General features: G+C 38.9%; 1 protein-coding gene and 1 pseudogene across 1 annotated transcript in view; one reads left to right on the forward strand and one right to left on the reverse strand.

The window, feature by feature from the left end:
- BTLA (B and T lymphocyte associated) overlaps positions 1 to 17,979 on the reverse strand; it is a 36,207-nt gene extending 18,228 nt beyond the window's left edge. Inside the window, 1 exon segment of the mRNA XM_070465913.1 lies at positions 17,813 to 17,979. Within this exon segment, the coding sequence (XP_070322014.1) occupies positions 17,813 to 17,908 (96 nt within the window). The 5' untranslated portion in view covers positions 17,909 to 17,979.
- On the forward strand, positions 4,725 to 5,663 carry LOC110135714 (large ribosomal subunit protein uL18 pseudogene; annotated as a pseudogene).
- Positions 17,980 to 20,997: the final 3,018 nt, after the last annotated feature.

A 20,997-nucleotide genomic window follows, 5' to 3' on the forward strand; every position in this document is an offset into this window, starting at 1 on the left:
TAGACAGCATATTAAAAAGAGAGACATCACTTTGCCAACAAAAGTTCATATAGTCAAAGCTATGATTTTTCCAGTAGTCATGTATGGATGTGAGAGTTGTATCATAAAGAAGGCTGAGCATTGAAGAAGCATTGATGCTTCCAAATTGTGCTGGAGAAGACCCTTGGACTGCAAGGAGGTCAAACCCATCAATCCTAAAGGAAATCAATCCTGAATATTCATTGGAAAAACTGATGCTGTATCTGAAGCTCCAATACTTTGCCACCTGATCTGAAGAGCTGACTCACTGGAAAAGATCCTGATGCTGAGAAAGATTGAAGGCAAAAGGAAAAGAGGGCAGCAGAGGATGAGATGGTTAGATAGCATCACAGACTCAATGGATATGAATTTGAGCAAACTCTGGGAAGTAGTGAAGGACAGGGAAGCCTGGCATGCTGCAGTCCATGGGGTGGCAAAGAGTCGAACACAACTTAGCTACTGAACAACAACATTGTGCTTTTTTAAGACTTATGCATAAAAGGAGCATGAGAAATTGCACCAATTAATGACAACTGCTTAATCTTTTCATCAGTTACCTCATGTGTGCATATAAATCATGAAATATTCTACTATGGGTCCAACACAGTATGGTGTTGAAACAAAATAACTAAAAGAGGCCAAGATGCCTAAGCACTATGTAGTGATTCATATCTTTTTATCTTATTTTTTTTCCCAGTAAATTCTTAAGAGTATTTTCTCTCTGAGTTCCTTTTCCTACATCCTTATAATTCTTTTTTGGCTGTCTTTCCCCATTTTGTACACTTCCTCAGCTTGTGGCTCAGCTGGTAAAGAATCTACCTTCAATGCAGGAGACCTGCGTTCGATCCGGGGTTGGGAAGATCCCCTAGAGAAGGGGACAGCTACCCACTCCAGTATTCTGGCCCTTGAGAACTCCATGGACTGTATGGTTCATGGGGTTGCAAAGAGTCAGATACGACTAAGTGACTTGTACTTCAGCAACATATTCCATCCATCCTCTTTATTAATTTCCTTCAGTGATTGAAAATTATTAGATTTACAGACTTTAAGAGATTCATAGTACCATAGGTTACAGTAGTATAAGCATAATTGAGATTATAATCAAAACTCTTTTTTAAAGATAAAGAAGGTTGAGGATTACTCAGGTGTTGAACTGAGGGACAAATTTTGGTCCTGCATTCCACATACCACTTTACCTAGCATAATGTTCCACTTTATTTCTATATCCTGGCCAGCATAAATATTCTCATTTTTAGCTATTTCCTATCACTTAATAAATCTCTCACTGTAATTTATGTTTACATCTCATGAAATACTGCTCAAAGTTAATTGTAAACTGTTTGGGTTTTTAAGAATCAGATTGAGACAAGTGGCCTGCAGAGAACATTTAGAAAACCTTGAATATTTAGATATTTACAATTGCTCTGAGACCACAGAAAAATTCACTTAAATACTTCTGGTTTCCAAAAATTCAGAAAAAATTAGGCAAACTCAAAGTCAAGTTATGAGGTTATCAAAAAATTGAGGAGAAAGGGTAAAATAATTCACCTAAGAAAGTGTTTTAAAACATAATGCCTGGTTGGAACTGCAACAAAAAAAGGGAAGAGGCCAAAAGCAGAAAGGTCAAGTGAAACCCGTCTTCCCAGAACATTCCCCTCCCTGAAGTTAATAAACTACTTCAGCCTTCTAATTTCTGTTTTCATTTTCTTGGATAAGTTGATCACTGTCTATGAAGCCTGCAACTCTGTGCCAGCGTCATGAAAAACAATATAGTTATAGGTAAAGAGTTTTTTAATCTCAAAGAATGTGTCATTTAATTGGTGAGGTAAGATTAATAATCAATGCCACTTTTCTGGAATAAATTTACTAACTAACACTCTTCTTCAAGTTGAATTGAACTGAAAGGAAGGCTCAGAGGGATATTGTATGCTAGTTATTAGGGGGTATAGGAACAAATAAGACAAGGTACCTCCCTTGAAGTGGATTGCCTTCTAATGGAAAATAGACTTGACAGACAGGAGAATGAAATAACACTATAAAAAGGTGCAGGCCTTGCTTGGGTGTGCAGAGGATTAATTTCAACTGTGACTATAGGGGCAAAGCTGACTGGAAAGCTTATATTTGAGATGAACCTTAGTGAGTGAATAGCTTTTTGATATCAGAGCAGTGAATGGGACAGGGGAGGTATTTTAAGTCTGGGGAAGTTGAAGGGGAAAAGGTATACTATCCAGGTATCTCATGGAAGATTCAGGGAACTGATACACTCTTGGATAATGGTTTTCTGAAAATACTGATATGCAGATCACTAGTTGTTTCAGAGTAAATGGAATAAGCACTGGGATTTGGGGGGAGAAGTTTAAATGTTGTTTATCTATCATGAGAAAACACAGCGCCTGATTCTTTTGGAATATTTATAAAGTTCATATAAATAGCTAAAAATGAGAATATTCAATTGAACATGGTTGTTCAAATGCTAACAGATTGTGTGATGTTGATAGCCACCCAGTCTCACCAGCCCTCAATTCTTTAAAAAATAAGATGAAAGGGGACTCCTCTGGTCCAGTGGTTAAAGAGTGCATGCTTCCACTGCAGAGTGCAGGGGTTCAATCCCTGGTCAGAGAACTAGGACCCGAAATGCCACATACTATGGCAAAATAAATAAATAAATAAAGCAGATGAAAAAATTGTACAACAACAAAAAATAGGAAGTCAACCTCTCCTTCACACATATATTCAACTTCACTACCCTCAGTGTGTTACTGATGCTAAGTCTCTAAGACATCTAGGTCTCTCATTCTATTACAATGTTACCTTTCCATTTGGGCCTCCCAGATGACTTGGTGGTAAAGAATCTACCTAGCAAGCTGCAGCCTAGACTTTGACCCCTGGATCAGGAAAATCCCCTGGAGAAGGAAATGGCAACCCATTCCAGTATTCTTGCCTGGGAAATCCCATGGACAGAGGAGCCTGGAGGGCTACAGTCCATGGTTGCAAAGAGACACAACTTGGAGACTAAACAGCAACAATAATCACCCTTCCATTTAGCTACTGGGCTATCACTCAATCCTAGTAGCACTTTGGACATCCTGACTAGTTCCAGGATTCCATGACTATGGGCTTGGGAGGAGTGAATAAAGTGGATTAGGAGTGGAGATGAACTAGCTGTTAGCCCAAACCACATCAATGGCCTGCAATGGGATAATAGAAACATCACTGTGGTCCTTGTACATTATCAGAAGGATGAAGACCATTGGCTGTCACACTGAGTAGCATAGGAATTTTTCTTGAATGGAGGAAAGAATGGGCAGTGACTCGTGAACAGGCATTAAAAGTCATCAAGGGTATTCCCTCTTTGTACAAAGAAGACATTAACACTGTCTATCTGCCTGAAACTAAAATGGATGTTTGCAGTCAGGAATAATGCACATAAGTGATACAATTCTAATTTTCCATCTGACAAGCATTTGACACTTTTTTGCTACTTTTTCTGAACTATTAATATGTATAACCATTTTATGGGCTTCCCCAGTGGCTCAGACAGTAAAGAATCTGCTGGCAATGCAGGACACCTGGGTTCTATCCCTGGGTTGGAAAGATCTTCTGGAGAAGGGCATGGCAACCCACTCCAGGATTCTTGCCTGGAGGAACACCATGGACAGAGAAGCCTGGTGGGCTACAGTCCATGGGGTCACAAAGAGTTGGATACGACTGAGCAACTAAGCACAACACAGCACATAATCATTTTATGACACTCAGGATAACCAAAGCTGTTCCCAAGGGGTTTGTCTTGTCAAACATCTGAAAAAGAATGAAGATCACAGTTGCTTTTGGCTGGTTTTATCAGCCAACATTAGTTATTGTTGTTTCCACTGTTTCCTCAAATATTTATATCTAATGGGTGGGAAATTTTCAATGCTAAAAATAATTAAAATAAATGCATGCAGTGAATGAGGAAACCTCTACTATCTCCAGGCTCTCATACAATGATGAAGTATCCCCTTTTAAGTCACTATAGGTTTAGGAAGACTCTCCTTTTAAAAATTCTCATGAAAACTGCTACTGTATTATTACAGAATATATAATCCATGGCTAGGGTATACCTAGCATAATTGATGCCCAGAGTGCATCATTTTTAACAACCTTTTTTTTTTCTATATTCAGAAATAATCATGAAATGAAACAGACAGTAAAATGGCCAGAAAAGAAACTGACTTTTTTTCCCATTAAACTTCATATATAAAGTAATGCAGGGACTTCCCTGGCAGTCCAGGGGTTAAGACTCCGTACTTCCAATGCAGGGGGCACAAGTTTGATCCCCAGTGGGGGAACTAAGATCCCACATACCACATGGCCAAAAAATTTATTAAAAAAATAAAAAACAATGAAAGTTTTAAAATATTTGAAAAATAAAATAGAATGCAGAAAAAGGAATAGTGCATAAGTGTTTATTTAATACTTTTATATGTATCTAAACAGTGTGAACTTGGATCCTTTAGTTACAGCCTTATATTGTAGTTCATATAAGTAATTTTCCAGTAATTAAAACTAAAGCTCTATAAAAATATAAACAATTACATTGTACCACTACCACTATCATAAAGTTTTATTTTTTCGATTCATTCTTTAATTTTAAAGCAACACTTTAAAGATTATGAAATAGCTTCCCTACCCCCCCCCCCCCCCCCCACGGAGCCATGCTGGTTCTGCAGCTCTGTGGCAAGCTGTGGAATTGGGGTTCTGTTCCACAGGATGGGGTTTGTTAAAGTTGTCAAGAACAAGGCCTACTTCAAGAGATACCAAGTGAAATTCAGAAGAAGGCGAGAGGGCAAAACTGACTACTATGCTCAGAAATGATTGGTAATCCAAGATAAAAATAAGTACAACATACCTAAATACAGAATGATTGTTCATGTAACGAACAGAGATATCATTTGTCAGATTGCTTATGCCCGTATAGGAGGAGTTATGATAGTTTGTGCAGCATATGCTCACGAACTCCCAAAATGTGGTGTGAAGGTTGGCCTGACAAATTATGTTGCAGCATATTTTGTGGCCTGCTCCTGGCCCACAGGCTTCTTAATAGGTTTGGTATGGATAAAATTTATGAAAGCCAAGTCGAAGTGACTGGAGATGAATACAATGTGGAAAGTATTGATGGTCAACCTGGTGCCTTCACCTGTTACCTGGATGCAGGACTTGCCAGAACTACTACCGGGAATAAAGTTTTTGGGGTCCTAAAGGGAGCTGTCGATGGAGGCTTGTCTATCCCTCACAGTACCAAATGGTTCCCTGGTTGTGATTCAGAAAGCATAGAATTCAGTGCTGAGGTACACCGAAAGCACATCGTGGGACAGAACGTTGCAGATTACATGTGTTACCTGATTGAAAAAGATGAAGATGCTTACAAGAAACAATTCTCTCAGTACATAAAGAACAACATAACTCCAGACATGATGGAGGAGATATATAAGAAAGCTCATGCTGTAATACGAGAGAATCCAGTGTATGAGAAGAAGCCTAAGAAAGAATTTGTTAAAAAGAAGAGGTGGAACCGTCCCAAAATGTCACTTGCCCAGAAGGAAGATCAGGTAGCTCAGAAGAAGGCAAACTTCCTTAGAGCTCAGGAACAAGCTGCTGAGAGTTAAACCAAACCACAATTTTCTATGAAGATTTTTCAGATAAGACAATAATAAACTTATTGAACAAGCAAAAAATAAAGATTATAAAATATAAAGCTACAATTATATAGCTATTAATCAATAAAGCATTTCAATTATAAAGATATCAATCAATAAAACATTTCAGATATAAACTTTAATTCATGCATGAAAAAATATTGTACCTCACAGTCTGTGTTCTGTTTCACTGCTTTGAATTTTAAACAAATATTCAAAATATTTTCATGGGACAAAAGCAATGAAACTTACATTGTGTTTCCTTGTCTCTCTAATCACTAATGATATTATTGCTTATTTAAAATCTACTGTTTAAATGCAGAAATATGTAGTACCACAGAGGTTTGAGACACAAACTATACTTAAAGCAAGCTCAAGTAATTCTGAATGTTATGAATTTACTCTTGAAGTGAACTTGCCTGTGTGCATGCTACGTCAATTCAGTCATGTCCGACTCTTTGTGGCTCCATGGACTGTAGCCCACCAGGCTCCTCTGTTCATGGGTTACTCCAGGCAAGAATACTGGAGTAGGTTGCTATGCCCTGCTCTAAGGGATCTTTCCAACCCAGAGATCAAACCCCACAGCTCCTGCACCTTCTGAATTGCAGATGGAGTCTTTACTACTGAGCCACCATGGAAGCCCATATGTAGCTGAATTTGTATGTGTGCAGGGCCAATTGTCTAACAGGGATGTTCTCTAAGTTAACTTTCATGTAGATGTAATGTTTATCAAAGGGAAAGCACTGAAAAATGTACTCATTTGAAACTTACATACATATTATTAAAACTCAGGAGTAACCATAGTAATTATTTAGAACTTAGACCAAAATATTTGGGTGTGGGGGAAACATTTTATCACTGATATTGTTCAGAATTGTTGGCACATGGTCATTAAAAGTAGACTGACTTTTGTTGTTTGTTTTAAAACTCTATACAGACAATGTACCCACTTATTGCCCACATCCCAGAAGTGTGGACATCCCACTGTTTATGATTATTTAGTAATGGGACAGTTTCTAGTGCTAAGGGGATACAGAAAGAGCCTCACTTGGCTCTTCAGTTTTCCAATATGATTTTTTTTTCTTTAAATCTTGACAAGATATAATCTCAGAGTTTTCAGATCTCTTAAAGGGAGAAAGCTTTTCTGTTTGGATTATTAGAGAAAATTTCAGGAGGAGGTTGAATCTTCTCTGCCTCCAAATCTCACCCCAGGGCAGTTCTGATGCTCTTTCCATTATTGCAGTATAATATCACTGTCTACTTAATCACATGGCTAGAGCCTGGGTGCCACCCTTGTCTCCTGCTCCATTCTATCAGCCACCAAGTTAAGTTAATTCAGCATCCAGAATATCTTTTGAATTTGTTTTCATGCCACTGCCTTAATTTGGGTGTCATTTTACTTCATGAGGATTATTGTCACAGCTTAACAACTAGTCTTCTGCATTCCAGACTTGACCTTTTTCCTCTCCCTCAACCAAATTCATTCTCCACATTACTGTCACAGTTTATATTCTTAAAATTAAAAGTCAATTGCATAATTTTTTTTGCCTGAAACCCTATAGAGAGTCTTCAGTGCCTACTGGAAAATGTCCAGCCTTCATCAAATGGCATTTATCCCCTGCTTCTTTATGAAAACTTATTCATCTCCCTTCCACAACACCCTCTAGCAACCCACATCCACTTGATGCCACACCAAATGCCCCATGCTATTTTGTGTGACATGCATTACTGTATTATAGTTAAATATGTGTTTATGCTTTTGTCTTCTGATGTTCCCATCTTCCCAGGGATAGCAAAAGGAGACCTTCTGTTTCCCAGGGATAGCAAAAGGAGATGGCCTTAGAAAAAGTATGAAAGTGAGAAGCATGATGTACCCTGAGACTGAATAGAGAGAGCTTCATGAAGAGAAAAATCCTCTGCTCACAACTCCTATGCTGTCTGTGCACTAAGGACACAGAACTGACACAGCTGAGTCCTTAGAGTGTGTGTGCTTAGTCCCTCAGTCATGTCCAATTCTGCAGCCTCATGGACTATAGCCCACCAGGCTCCTCTGTCCATGGAATTCTTCAGGCAAGAATACTGGAGTGGGGTGCCATTCCTTTCTCCAGGTGATCTTCCCAAACCAGGGATCAAACCCAGGTCTCCTATGTTGCAGACAGATTCTTTACCATCTGAGCTATCAGGGAAGCCCTGAGTCCTTTGGGATGTGGACTCAAAACGTCAGGGTGAAGGATATATGCACCTCAACATACCCTTTAGTGGTTATAACTTAAGCACTAAAGAAAAACTAGATCTTATAAGTATGTAGTGTAGAGAGGCCTGATTTATGTCCATTTGGGTGATACTCAAAGTATTCAAGAAGTGACACTCCATGGTCATCCAGATACCTAGATCAACCAATCAGAAAAAGGCATGCCAACCATAAAAAACTGCATGGCCCAATATCTTCCAGCTGAGCAAACCTAGCCACAGGTGTAAATACCATAAAGAGCTGAAGAGAGTAAGTAATTTGTAAATCTCAATAACAACTAAGAAAAAAGGAGGCTTATGGTTATTAATCTTAAATGAAATACAATTATTTCTTATTTTTAAAGATGATATACCTTGATTATAACTATTGCCATGAGGAAAACTCCAACAGATTTTAACCTCTCTATTGAAAAATTCTTGCATCTATGGAAAGATCAAAATAATTGCATTCACTGAAATAAATTAATGACAGTAAAATTACAGTAATGAAGCCTGAGTGCCTTAATTTGATGCAAGATTGTGTTAGAGTTGACCATAAATATGTACATAAATAATTTTTTAAAAACCAAAATGACTGTGACAAGTATGTGTGCATGCTAAGTCACTTCAGTCATGTCTGACTCTTTGCGACTCTATGGACTATAGCTGGCCAGGCTCCTCTGTCCATGGGATTCTTCAGCCAAGAATACTGAAGTGGGTTGCCATGCCCTTCTCCACAGGATCTTCTCAACTCAGGGATCAAACTCAAGTCTCTTATGTCTCCTGCATTGGCAAGCAGGTTCTTTACTACTAGCACCACCCGGGAAGCCCATGACAAGTATAATATGCCAATAATTTTCCCCTACATGAACCAGGATTTTAGCTTCTATCAGAAGATACTACAGTAGACAAACAACTAATAAAAACTTTAGATATGTGATGGGGAGTCCTCAGAAGAAGATTAGTCTTCAGACACAGGAAGAAACAGGCCTTCAGAGAATGCTGGTAGTATGATCTTCCTTGCTCTAGAGTGCAGAGGGGTAGAGTGGAGAGATGGATACTAACAAGGAAGGGAAACAGGTGCTTCTCCCTTGCAAACTGGTGTGGTTTAGGGGGTCCCATGACACAGTGACTTGAGCATGTTGTTGTTGTTTAGTGGTTAAGTCCAACTCTTTTGCAACCCCATGGACTGCAGCCCACCAGGCTCCTCTGTCCATGAGATTTCCCAGGCAAGAATACTGGAGTGGGTTGCCATTTCCTCCCCCAGGACTTAGGGCATAGGCAAGGCCAATCCACACCTAGCAACAGCTGCCATGTAATCATACATCAAAGATCCTGGGAGGACATCCACCCAGACAGCCTTAAGGAATCTCATGCACAGCATCAGGAAGCCCACATGACCTACTTCCCATTGCAAGCTGGCTCACAAAATCAGAAATGTGGTGACTTGCGATGAGGGTAGGGGAATTCCATTGCATGCAGAAACCACTAATTTAATGTTGTATTATATAGTGTTGATTAAACTTACTATTATAACTCTGTGGTAAACAAACCCATACCACAAGTCAGATATTTCTAGAAGTGCTGTTAATATCTGGGGAAATTTGAATAAGGGTGATGCACACATCCATTGTTAAAATCAGAAACTCTATTTTAAAGAATGATCTTTGTTAAAGGAAAATCCTGCGGCTTGATTTCAGGGATGCAATGAAGATTTGCTGATCTTAGTCCCTATGGTGAGATGAAAGATTCACACATTTTTACCTGACAAATAAGATATAATATAATAGAGGTCACAGAGAGAGTAGTATGGAAAAATATTTCAAGATTTTTTCCCTTTTCTGTGTATATTGTCTGATACTGCCTTAGGGATTGGCAATCCATCCTTGTCTAAACACAAATACACCACACATAGTCACACACAAACTTATAAGATGTAAAATTCCTTTAGCAAAACTGGAACTGGAAAGAATGAACTTCACACCAAGAATACATATGGTATGAATTCATATTTATTCCCTTTACTTAAAAAACAAAGACCATGAAATGAATAGAGAGAATTTTCACATGCATTTTCTATTCTTATATTCTTCTTAAAATCTTCTTAAAATGGTATGTGACAACTTAAGTTTTCTTTCATGTGCTTTTTATAGAGCACAGTTCATTTCAGTTGCTCAGTCGTGTCTGACTCTTTGCGACCCCATGAATCACAGCACGCTGTGCCTCCCTGTGTATCACCAACTCCCAGAGTCCACCCAAACCCATGTCCATCGAGTCGGTGATGCCACCCAACCATGTTATCCTCTGTCATCCCCTTCTCCTCCTGCCCTCAATCTTTCCCAGCATCAGGGTTTTTTCAAATTAGTCAGCTCTTCGCATCAGGTGGCCAAACATCAGTCCTTCCAATGAACACCCAGGACTGATCTCCTTTAGGATGGACTGGTTGAATCTCCTTGCAGTCCAAGAGACTCTCAAGAGTCTTCACCAACACCACAGTTCAAAAGCATCAGTTCTTCGGCACTCATCTTTCTTTATAGTCCAACTCTCACATCCACACATGGCCACTGGAAAAACCATAGCCTTGACTAGATGGACCTTTGTGGACAACATAATGTCTCTGCTTTTTAATATGCTATCTAGGTTGGTGATAAACTTTCCTCCCAAGGAGTAAGCGTCTTATAATTTTATGGCTGCAGTCACCATCTGCAGTGACTTTGGAGCCCGGAAAAATAAAGTCAGCCACTGTTTCCACTGTTTCCCCATCTATTTGCCATGAAGTGTTATAAAGCACATTTTGAAGCAATTTCTTCTAGGGCCAGAATTTCTCATAATGTGATGTGATTACTTTGGAGAATAGTTTGAAGACTATCTCTTTAATTCAGTAGTATCAAGCAATCTAAGATTTTAAGCCATATAGCTCTTGGTTTTATCTAGTTTGCCATAATTCTGACATTTTTTTGACTTGATACAGTCATTCTAGTATTTGCCACAGCTTTGTCAAACAGCAAAGTATTCAAAGTACCTGTGCCATTTCCTTTCCCTGAGATGTTAAAGAATAGGACAAGCAAAGAACTTCAGTGATCATCAGGTCAGATAGTTTGTCACATTTGGAAAATCAACCTTCAGAATCACTGCTTCATCTTCATTGCCACTTGCCCACAATTGCATCATATTTCACATTATCAAAGTACTATGAGCCCATCCTAGGTCCTCCCAACAGAAGGAAAACAGGGATATGACTAATATTTTTGTGTTCTTATTATGTACCATACATAGCTTCTTTTGATTCTCAAAGCAATTTTATACGGTAGTTATTATTATCTTTATCTTAAGTAAAAGAAACTAAGTATAGAGAAGTTAAATCACTTACTTAAGATCCCTGGCTGGCAGGAGTCAGAGCCAGGACTGGGACTTGAACCCAGGCCTGGCTTACTCCAAGGTACAAGCTCTTATCTAGAAGAGTAGTTGTGAAAGCACATGGGAATGCACACAAGGGTTGTTGGCATTGTGGCTGGTTCACAATGCATAATAATAAATGTCAGGCATTACTATTTTTTGGATAGGATGAATTTAGGGAAGTGATATAGCAGTTCAGTAATTGTCCAAGGGCACAAGGCCTTGGAAACCCACAATGCCTGTCCCAAGTACCTCTGCTCTGAACATTCACTTCCAACTGCTTTTGGGAATCAACAGTGATCTGTATATTCACCAGCCAAATAAATAATATAGAGATAGAAAAAGGGTTCTATTCCATAGAAAAATGTCCTTTTATGTGTATGTTAGTAACTCAGTCATGTCTGACTCTTTGTGACCCCACGGACTGTAGCTTGCCAGGCTACCCCTGTCCATGGAATTCTCCAGGCAAGAATACTGGAGTGGGTAGCCATTTCCTTCTTCAGGGGATCTTCCCAACCCAGGGATCAAACCCAGGTCTCCTGTATTGCAGGCAGATTCTTTACCGTCTATATGAGACATGAAATTCTTCAGAATTATACTGATGAAGAAGGCCAGTCTTGGTCAAAACAAGGAAGAAAAAAAAAAAAACTTTGTTCTGGGTGCTTTCTCATGCTTTCTCTGAGTACTTCTTCATTACATTTCCACCAAGTGACAAATGACCCCCCTGTGACTCTGCCCTACTGGTCACGTCTTTGTCTCCCCAGGCCAGAGGATTCACTCCAGTCCTGCAGAGTTCAGCCTGTCCTATATGATGAGGATGAGTATCTGGTGGAGAGTATGTTAGCCAGTGTGTAATCTCCTCTCTGGAACAGCAAAAGTGTCTAGCCAGTTCAATAGACCCTACAGAAAAATGATTCTTGTTGACAATTTAGAGGATAGTTCTGGGCAGGGAAGACTCTGGCATAGGTGGGCCAGTCCTTCAGAGATGCTAGGCCTTCCACCTTGCTCACAGTGACCTTAGAAGCTGTGAACAGTAGCATTCAAGAGAATCTTTGGCATTTTATAAGAAACCAACTTGACCCGATCCCTTTGGCTCTTCCCAGTGCACCAGGTCCGATCGGGTCGAGAGGGAGGTGGGAGGGGGGATAGGGATGGGGAATACATGTAAATCCATGGCTAATTCATGTCAATGTATGACAAAAAACTACTGTAATGATGTAAAGTAATTAGCCTCCAACTAATAAAAATAAATGGAAAAAATGTTAAAAAAAAAAAAAAAAAGAAAATATATTTGCCAAGAGGAAAAAAAAAAAGAAACCAACTTGAGTATTTCTAAATATTGCCTTCAGTGTTTGAGTGGCTCTGTATGATGTTCAGAGTAACCGTCCTTCCATTTTGTGCTGTTGGAAGGACACAAGGAAAGTCCATCTCTACTTCTTTTCTAGATACTTCCTCACCTTCCTAAGATATTCTACTAGAGATTATACTGAGATTCATTGGCATCTTCAAAGCCCTAGAAGATACTTAGCATTTTCAATGTGGGCAGAAACTGCCAATTGTCCTCCAATATTAATTCTCCCAATTCTTTCTCACAGAAGGAAAAGAAATGGGATAATCACCACCCAGCTAGAACCTAAATGTCCCAGCCCTCCTCATAGCTACTTCTGAACAATGGGTTGTTTGTGATATATTCAAGTTCCACGTTAGGCTTACAAGGTAAATGTGGTTATCAGGAATGAGAAAAGAAGTTAGAGAGCTCTACCAGACAAACCTAATGTTTCTCCATAACTGTCTAGATGGCTCTTCTATCACTCTCCTTGTCTGTGTTCAATGTGAACCTCATATTGTACATGTTTAGATTCTGAGCATACTAACACGATTCCCCTGCATGTGTACACAGTCCCCTCTATGTGTACATAGAGAAGCATGGAAATCAGAGTATATAACCAAGGAGATAATGATATCAAGAGCTCTTTATAGTGACTTCTCTGATGGTCCAGAAACTAAGACTCCATCCTCCCAAAGCAGGGGTCCCAAGTTTAATTCTTGGTCAGGAAACTAGATCCCACATGTGTGTGCTCAGTTGTTCAGTGGTATCTGACTCTTTGAGACCCCAGTGGACTGTAGCCCACCAGCTCCTCTCTCCTGTCCATGGGATTTCCCAGGTAAGAATACTAGAGTAGGTTGCCATTTCCTTCTCTGGTGGATCTTCCTGACTCAGGGATCAAACCTGCATCTCCTGCATTGGCAGGCAGATTGTTTACCACTCCACCATCTGGGAAGCTCCAGATCACACAAGCCACAACTAGAAAGAAAAAAAATCCCACAAGCTGAAACTAAGAGCTAGCTCAGCCAAATAAATAAATAACATTTTTTGGTAAAAAGAGTTGTTTATATAGAAAAAGAGACTCAGATGTATAGAACAGACTTGTGGACTCTGGGAGAAGGCGAGGGTGGGATGTTTCAAGAGAACAGCATTGAAACATGTATATTATCTAGGGTGAAACAGATCACCAGCCCAGGTTGGGTGCATGAGACAAGTGCTCGGGCCTGGTGCACTGGGAAGACCCAGAGGGATCGGGTGGAGAGGGAGGTGGGAGGGGGGACCGGGATGGGGAATACATGTAAATCCATGGCTAATTCATTTCAATGTATGACAAAAAACTACTGTAATGATGTAAAGTAATTAGCCTCCAACTAATAAAAATAAATGGAAAAAAAAATTTAAAAAAAAAGAGTTGTTTATAGACAACTTTTTGTAAACCTCAAATGAGAGATGATCTCCCAATACTGCTTTAAGGAGACTATCAAGCTAATAAAGTTTGGTACTAAATGGGGAAAAAAAGAAAACTAAACCATTATCAGTAAACTTACATAGCACTTACTGTAATTTTAGCTAATAAGCTTCAGGCACTATTTTAACAGTTTTACAGAATTAATTCACTTACTACTTACAACATCCCTATAAGTTCAATTTCACTGTTGTCCCCACTGTTTAGATGAGGAAAGAGAACTGGAGAGATTATAATCACAGAAGCAGTAAATGGCAGAGGTGGGAGAGTAATCTAGAATGATCTTACCTGCTCTACCATTGCCTTTCCAAGAAAAAAAGCAAAAGATTGGTTTTATTTTTGAACCTGGTTACAAATGCCTGTGAATATTTTTCTTTCAACATTTACTTACTCCAAAATATAAGTAAAGGTGAAACTCACAAATGATGGAAATTAAGTCAGAAAGTCCCAGAGAAGCAAGATAAACTGACTCAATATTACAATAGAGGAAATTTTTATAGTAGGATAGAGGAAGTAATAATTAATTAAAGAGTTCAGTGTTAGAAAAGTCTATTCAAGGCTGTGATCAACACAGAAATTAGTCTTTTCAAACCTTAATCCAGGAAATCCTGTAGCTGCAGAATGTATTCCTAGACATTTACATATAAGTTAGTCATATCCTACAGCAGGCACTTTGGTGATAACAGTATACAGGCATTTGGCAGAAGGCTGAGCTCTATTTCTGGCATAAAACATGTGTATTTCAAGAGGAACAAATAAGCATATCCAGATAAATAAGCCTGGTAAAGACACTGTGTTACAAAACCAGAATATGAAGGAATGAGAGATTCCAAGCACTTTTTGCCCCAGCGTTTCTGCTCTGACCCAAGGATATGGCCTGCTCATACTGGAGAAACATGATCTGGGAGGAAGGTGGAATACGGATTCAAGATTTCTTCCTGCCTTTACTCAGAACGTGTATAGTCTATGGAGTAGCCAGACATTAACCAGTGCTCCTGGCTGCTTGATGCTGGAATCCTTGGTTGATGCTCAAATTGAACAAGTTGAGCATTAAGTGGTCCAGGACCTCTCAGCTGGAGTCACCCACTGAGGATGGGGCAGGTGACTGACAAGAGCATCTCCACTTGGAGCCTTGTTCTTGCCAGCATAATCAGCCCATCTGTCCGTGTATATGTGCTAACACTTCTATTACTTTCATCCAGACAGAAATCATACATCAGATACAAAGGGACAAGTTCCCCCTAACTTTTTTTGAGAAACACAAAATGCAAGGAAGAATTATTTCATTATAAAGGAGGACCTTCAACAGGAAGTTTGTAGAGAACATTACCTTTTTCACAACCTTATTATTGATGCAGCCACATTCCTAGGAAGATATACACATAACTCACAATGCTTTGAAGTGGAAGGGAAACATTATTTTAAAATTATTCTTAAAGACTTTGAAACTTTGTGCCTGTGTAAAGAATTCAGTAACTAAATCACAGGAAATCCCTAAGATACAAAGGTTAAAATAAATGAGGTTTAAAGGAATAGAGTCATCAGCTGTCAGGAGTACAAATGTCACCAACCTATATTGTTGCTGTCCAGTCACTGAGTAGTGTCCTACTCTTTGTGACCCCATGGACTGCAGCATGCCAGGCTTCCCTATCCTTCACTATCTCCCTGAGTTTGCTCAAACTTATGTCCATTGAGTCTAGCATCACCTGGGAAACCCCTCAAAAACCTATACCCCTAATTTAATTCAAGTAATGCTGCAATCCAAAAACATATATAAGCTATCTGGCTATTCCTTTGTCCAAGGCTTTCTGTTTAAATAATTTGAGTCACTATACTTTGGGCTAAATATATTGTACAATATACTTCATTTATTCATTCTATTTTTAGCTTCAAAACCCCAACTATTTTAAATGATAATGTTAAAACTTGTTTACCATTTATTTGAATATTGTGTGGGTTGTTTGGTGTAAAGAATATTAGCAAAAATAACATTAATGTTGTGGTTTAGTCACTAAGTTGTGTCCAACACTTATCAAGCTTTTATTATGTGAGTTTACTATGCTATACACTTTACCTATTGTATCTGTAGTCTTCATAATAGCCCCATAATTTAAGTAAATTATTATTATCTCTATTTTACAAGTGAGGAAACTAAGGATAAGAGAGGATAAGAAACTGAACCAAGGTCACACAGAAAGTGGCAGAGCCAGTCAATGAACCCAGTTCTAACACACATTGAAAGGAGAAGCAGAATTGAACTGTACTCCCTGTGTGATACAGCACTGCACATTCTTCAAACTGGTATGATTTCTGTTAAATAATATTTAACTTCAGTTGTAACTAAAGTGAAAAATACAGCCAACCATCTAAACATTTCATCAGCACAATACCAAATTTGTTGTTGTTGTGCTCAGTTGTGTCCAACTCTTTTGTGACCACATGGACTGTAGCCCACCAAGCTCCTCTGTCCATGGGATTCTCCAGGCAAGAATACAGGAGTGGGTTGCCATTTCTTCCTCCAGGGAATCTTCTTGACCCAGGGATTGAACCCGAGTCTCCTGCATTGCAGGTGGATTCTTTACCACTGCACACCTGGGAAGCCCCATAATACCAAATACTTACAAACATAAAAATGCTCAAGAGAAGGGGATTTTTTAATTTTGCAGCTGTTTGTGTGCCATCCTGGTATCATGAAGACAAATTCCAAAGCACAATTTCAGAACTGAAGATGACATGTTAAAGGATTTCAGTGACCCTCTTTTCTGATTTGAAACTTATAAGAGTATGTGCTTGTGGGGATAAGGCAGGCTATTTGAAACTAGGAAATTAGAAACTTCTGTTGTCTTTCACTGCCCCTCCCTCTTTACAATATGCAGGCATCTCTGACAAAGTAAAGGAGCAAGTGAACTCATCACTTTTTCACTTGTATAAAATTTTTGCAAAAGTGGCCCAACATCAATGCAGAATTCAAGCTGTTTTCTATATCACATGACACCATTCACCTTCAATATAATAAAAGCAGCGACAGAATGCACTGATCTCATATTTCTCTGCATTGTCATTCAGTATTCTCAAGGCACATGCCCCATGAAGTAATTAAGGAGATTTTATTTAGCCACATGCCTGCAACACAGGAGACCCAGGTTCGATTCCTTGGTCTGGAAGATCCTCTGGAAAAGGAAACGGCAACCCACTCCAGTATTCTTGTCTAGAGAACTCCATGGACAGAGAAGCCTGGCAAGCTACTGTACATGAGGTTGCAAGAGTCAGATATGACTTAGCGACTAAACCACCATTCCAGAGTAACCATGGAGTCATGTATAATTCCAGTTATCCAACACCTAACCTAACCAACACTCCTCTAGTCTCAGTTTGAAAAGAAGAAGCTATTTATTCACCATCAGCATGGCATCCAGAACACTTTTGCTAGTATAGTGATAAATTTGTACTGAACTATTTATAGCATCTGCCCAATTCTCTGTTCTTACCATCAGAATATGTTTTTAAGAAAACCAGCCAAACTCTGACTTAAATACTGTTTTCTAATTTGGTCTATGTTCTCTCTACCATGTCTTCAGTGAGTAAATCCAACTACTTGGTTTCATCTACCACTATCCACTAGGCATAAACACTATATCCTACTAAGATCAGCAAGGGAGAACATTGCTTCCAACATCCCCTGAGAAATATATAAGAAGTCGCTGTCTTACCACTGATACTCCAAATGCCTACATGAGGAATTAGGAAGAAGCCCCAGAACAATTTCCCAGTTTCAAGCACAGTGAGTGATGTCTTCATTTCCTGTTTATATCAGGGATGTTCAGGTAGAAAGCTTCCCTTCCTCCCCTGAGTCTTACAGTTGGATCAGGTTATCTACTTCAATGACATCTATAAAATAAATAAAGAGAGAGGAGGTGGGAGAGGACAGTAAGAAGAGCCCAAATATTTTGTAAAACAAAACAAAGACTAGGCGGTACTCTGTTCTGTGGTTTTTGCTTCTTGTCAAATTGGCTGTTCAGTTTCAAATGCTTCAATCCGTAAAGCAGTTCAGCCCTTAAATACTCCTTTTGTGTCAGCCTTTTTGTCCCACATTGGGGCTTTTCTCATTCAAAGTTCAGTGAAATGAACAATTAAATTCTAAAGAAATTTATATTGGTGAAATATTTAGGTTGAGATTTTAATCAAATCAAGGTCAGAAAATTCATGGTAAAAACTACCTATGGTAAGTATACATTTCCCCCCCTTTTCACAATTTGTGATTGTGAAACTTCTTTTATGTTAGAGATTTTAGATTTGTCTTCCCAAACATCATGTCATAAAAAGATGAGAATGCTTCCTGTCATTAGGCCAGTGGAGATTCATCTGAGGTTATGGAGAAAATGAGTGATAAGAAACCCTGCCTCAACAAAGGAAGGAAAGGCAACTGTCTTCAGTCTATGAATAAGTATCAATGGTATGAGATCATCATTAGTATTGGCTACATGTTTTCTCTAAATATTCAAGTTTTGAGCTAAATAACATCTTGCATATCAACTAAAGGAAACTTCCAATTTCAACATTGTTTGTGTGGTTACTATCTGAATTAAATAGAGTAGAAACAATAAAGGAAGAAATGGAAAAGTTCAAGATCAGATAGCTCAGGATCAATGTGGAATCATTTTCGTCAACTCCACTTCTAATAATAGAAGATAAATTCAATCATTTGAGATTCCAAGTGAAAAATCTAGATTTGTGACATATGTGGTCATTGACAAAAGTTGATTTTGTAAGTCTTTGTCTGAGAGACTGGTGATTTTCTTCCAAGGCCAAATTTCATGACTTTAAGTACTTAAAATTAAAGGTTAACTTAAGAGCTTCCCTGGTGGCTCAGACAGTAAAGAATCTGCCTGCCATGCAAGAGACGCAGGTTCAGTCCCTGAGTTGGGAAGATCCCCTAGAGAAGGAAATCGCAACCCATTCCAGGATTCTCTCCTGGGAAATCCCATGGACAGAGGAGCCTGGTGAACAACAGGGGTTGTAAAGAGTCTGACATGACTTAGTGGCTAAATCACCAACACTGAGGTTAAAAGACAGTTATCATGTATTTACTGATTCAAATAGACACTGTGAATGATTGGAAGCCCAAAAATGAAAAATCACTTTTCCTGATTTTTAAGAGCTCAGTCAACCAGCACTGTACTTTCCTCATATCAGCCTTTACTGTTGAGACTTAAATATTTAGGCATTTCAACCACCACACTGTAACCCAGAGCAACTACATATAGCTTCTTAGTACTTCCATTACTGGAGTAAACATCCTGCAAAATATTTATGTAATATTTATACAGCTTTCTTTCCCATGCTCAAGGTGGAATACAAATGACCTATAGCAGCTGAGGTAAGCTCATTGTGCCTTTAAAATTGTCCCAGAAGTCAAAAGACGTAAGCCACAAGGCCAAGGATCACAGGATATTATCCCAAATCAGAAAGAAGTTCTAAAAGTGTTGTTTATCTCAGCTAAAACCTTCATGATTCCCTATTATAAAGATTTTTTCATATAAAAATATCTATGCTAATTAGATAAAATTTGGAAAAAAAATTATGTAACACCTAATGTATTTTTAAAAAGATATCTATTTATGACTTTTATCAGAATGACTGGCCCTTTGTACCTCCAGAGCTGGAGTCCTTAGAGCCAAATATTCATGTTTTAAAGAAATCCCTATTTTAAAGGTGATTCTGGTGTAACCAGTTTGGATAAATATTTGTAAACCAATTATAAGTTATCAGGGAGCATGGACTTTTGAGTCACAAAAGACTCGCTGTCAAATCTTTGCCACTTACTACCTACAGACTCTCTAATACATTTCCCAGATTCTTAGAGCCTGTGGTAGACATAAGACACCACTCAGATTTCTTTTCAAGGACAGATTTGCTCTTAGCTGTGGGAAATGCAGTCAACAGAGAGCATCCAGGTGTATCCTCCTCCAGGATCTGCTCAGCTGAGATTCCCCTTGTCCAAGCTCATGCTTTCCCATAACAGCCTGCATCCAGTGATGGCACAAGGAAACTGTATAAATGGCCAGCCATATTGACTCCACATGGGATGCTGATAGCCAGTCCTTGACTCAGAACTCCCAGTTGACACAGCTAAGATTATGTCAGGCTTACAGTTTGACGTCTTTCTCTGCCCAATCTCCCTTCCACCACTTTTCTTTCACAGATGTTGATCTGTAGTTTATTTTGATGTCTGCTTCCAGAGAACTAAATTTGTTCTACATCTCCATTTTCTGTTCTTAGAACACAGGTGGTAATATCTGTTATGTTGGCCAACTGAGGTAATGTATAAAAAATGATCAGTAACGTGTATCAATAATTATTTCTGAACCAAAGATGGGTTTTCATTTGGAAAAGATGAATACCAGGAAGCCCTGTATTAATAAAATGATGGAACAACTTGAAAACGCTTATTTGCTAATAGCGGTCATCATTGCACAGAGAATGGGACTGAAAAGTCATATCAAAGTTTTGATTAGAGCAGAGTAAATGTAACAGCTTAAAGAAGGTCTGAATTTCAGAAAATTTACAAGGGTGGATCAGCTTCATAAAGAGGCCACAGAAATGAAGGGCAAAAAGAACTAGAAGCTTGAGAACAGGAGATGTAGAAAGGGTCTAGCTATTGAACCTGTCCCTCAGGGAAAGAGCTGTAATCCTCCGAAAGCCTGGAAGAGGTCAAAGTATAGTAGTTGTCTATTCACAGCATGACTGAACTGGATGGGTAAACAAGGCAGGGGTCATTTACTGACAGTGGAATACAGAAAAGGATCACAGTTATTGCCACAACTCCTGAGATGGGCAAGGATGCTGACTTGACATTGAGTTCCTCCCCTTGGCTCTTTAAAGGTCCA

Source organism: Odocoileus virginianus, chromosome 4, assembly GCF_023699985.2.
Source record: "Odocoileus virginianus isolate 20LAN1187 ecotype Illinois chromosome 4, Ovbor_1.2, whole genome shotgun sequence".
In the NCBI taxonomy this organism is placed as follows: domain Eukaryota; kingdom Metazoa; phylum Chordata; class Mammalia; order Artiodactyla; family Cervidae; genus Odocoileus; species Odocoileus virginianus.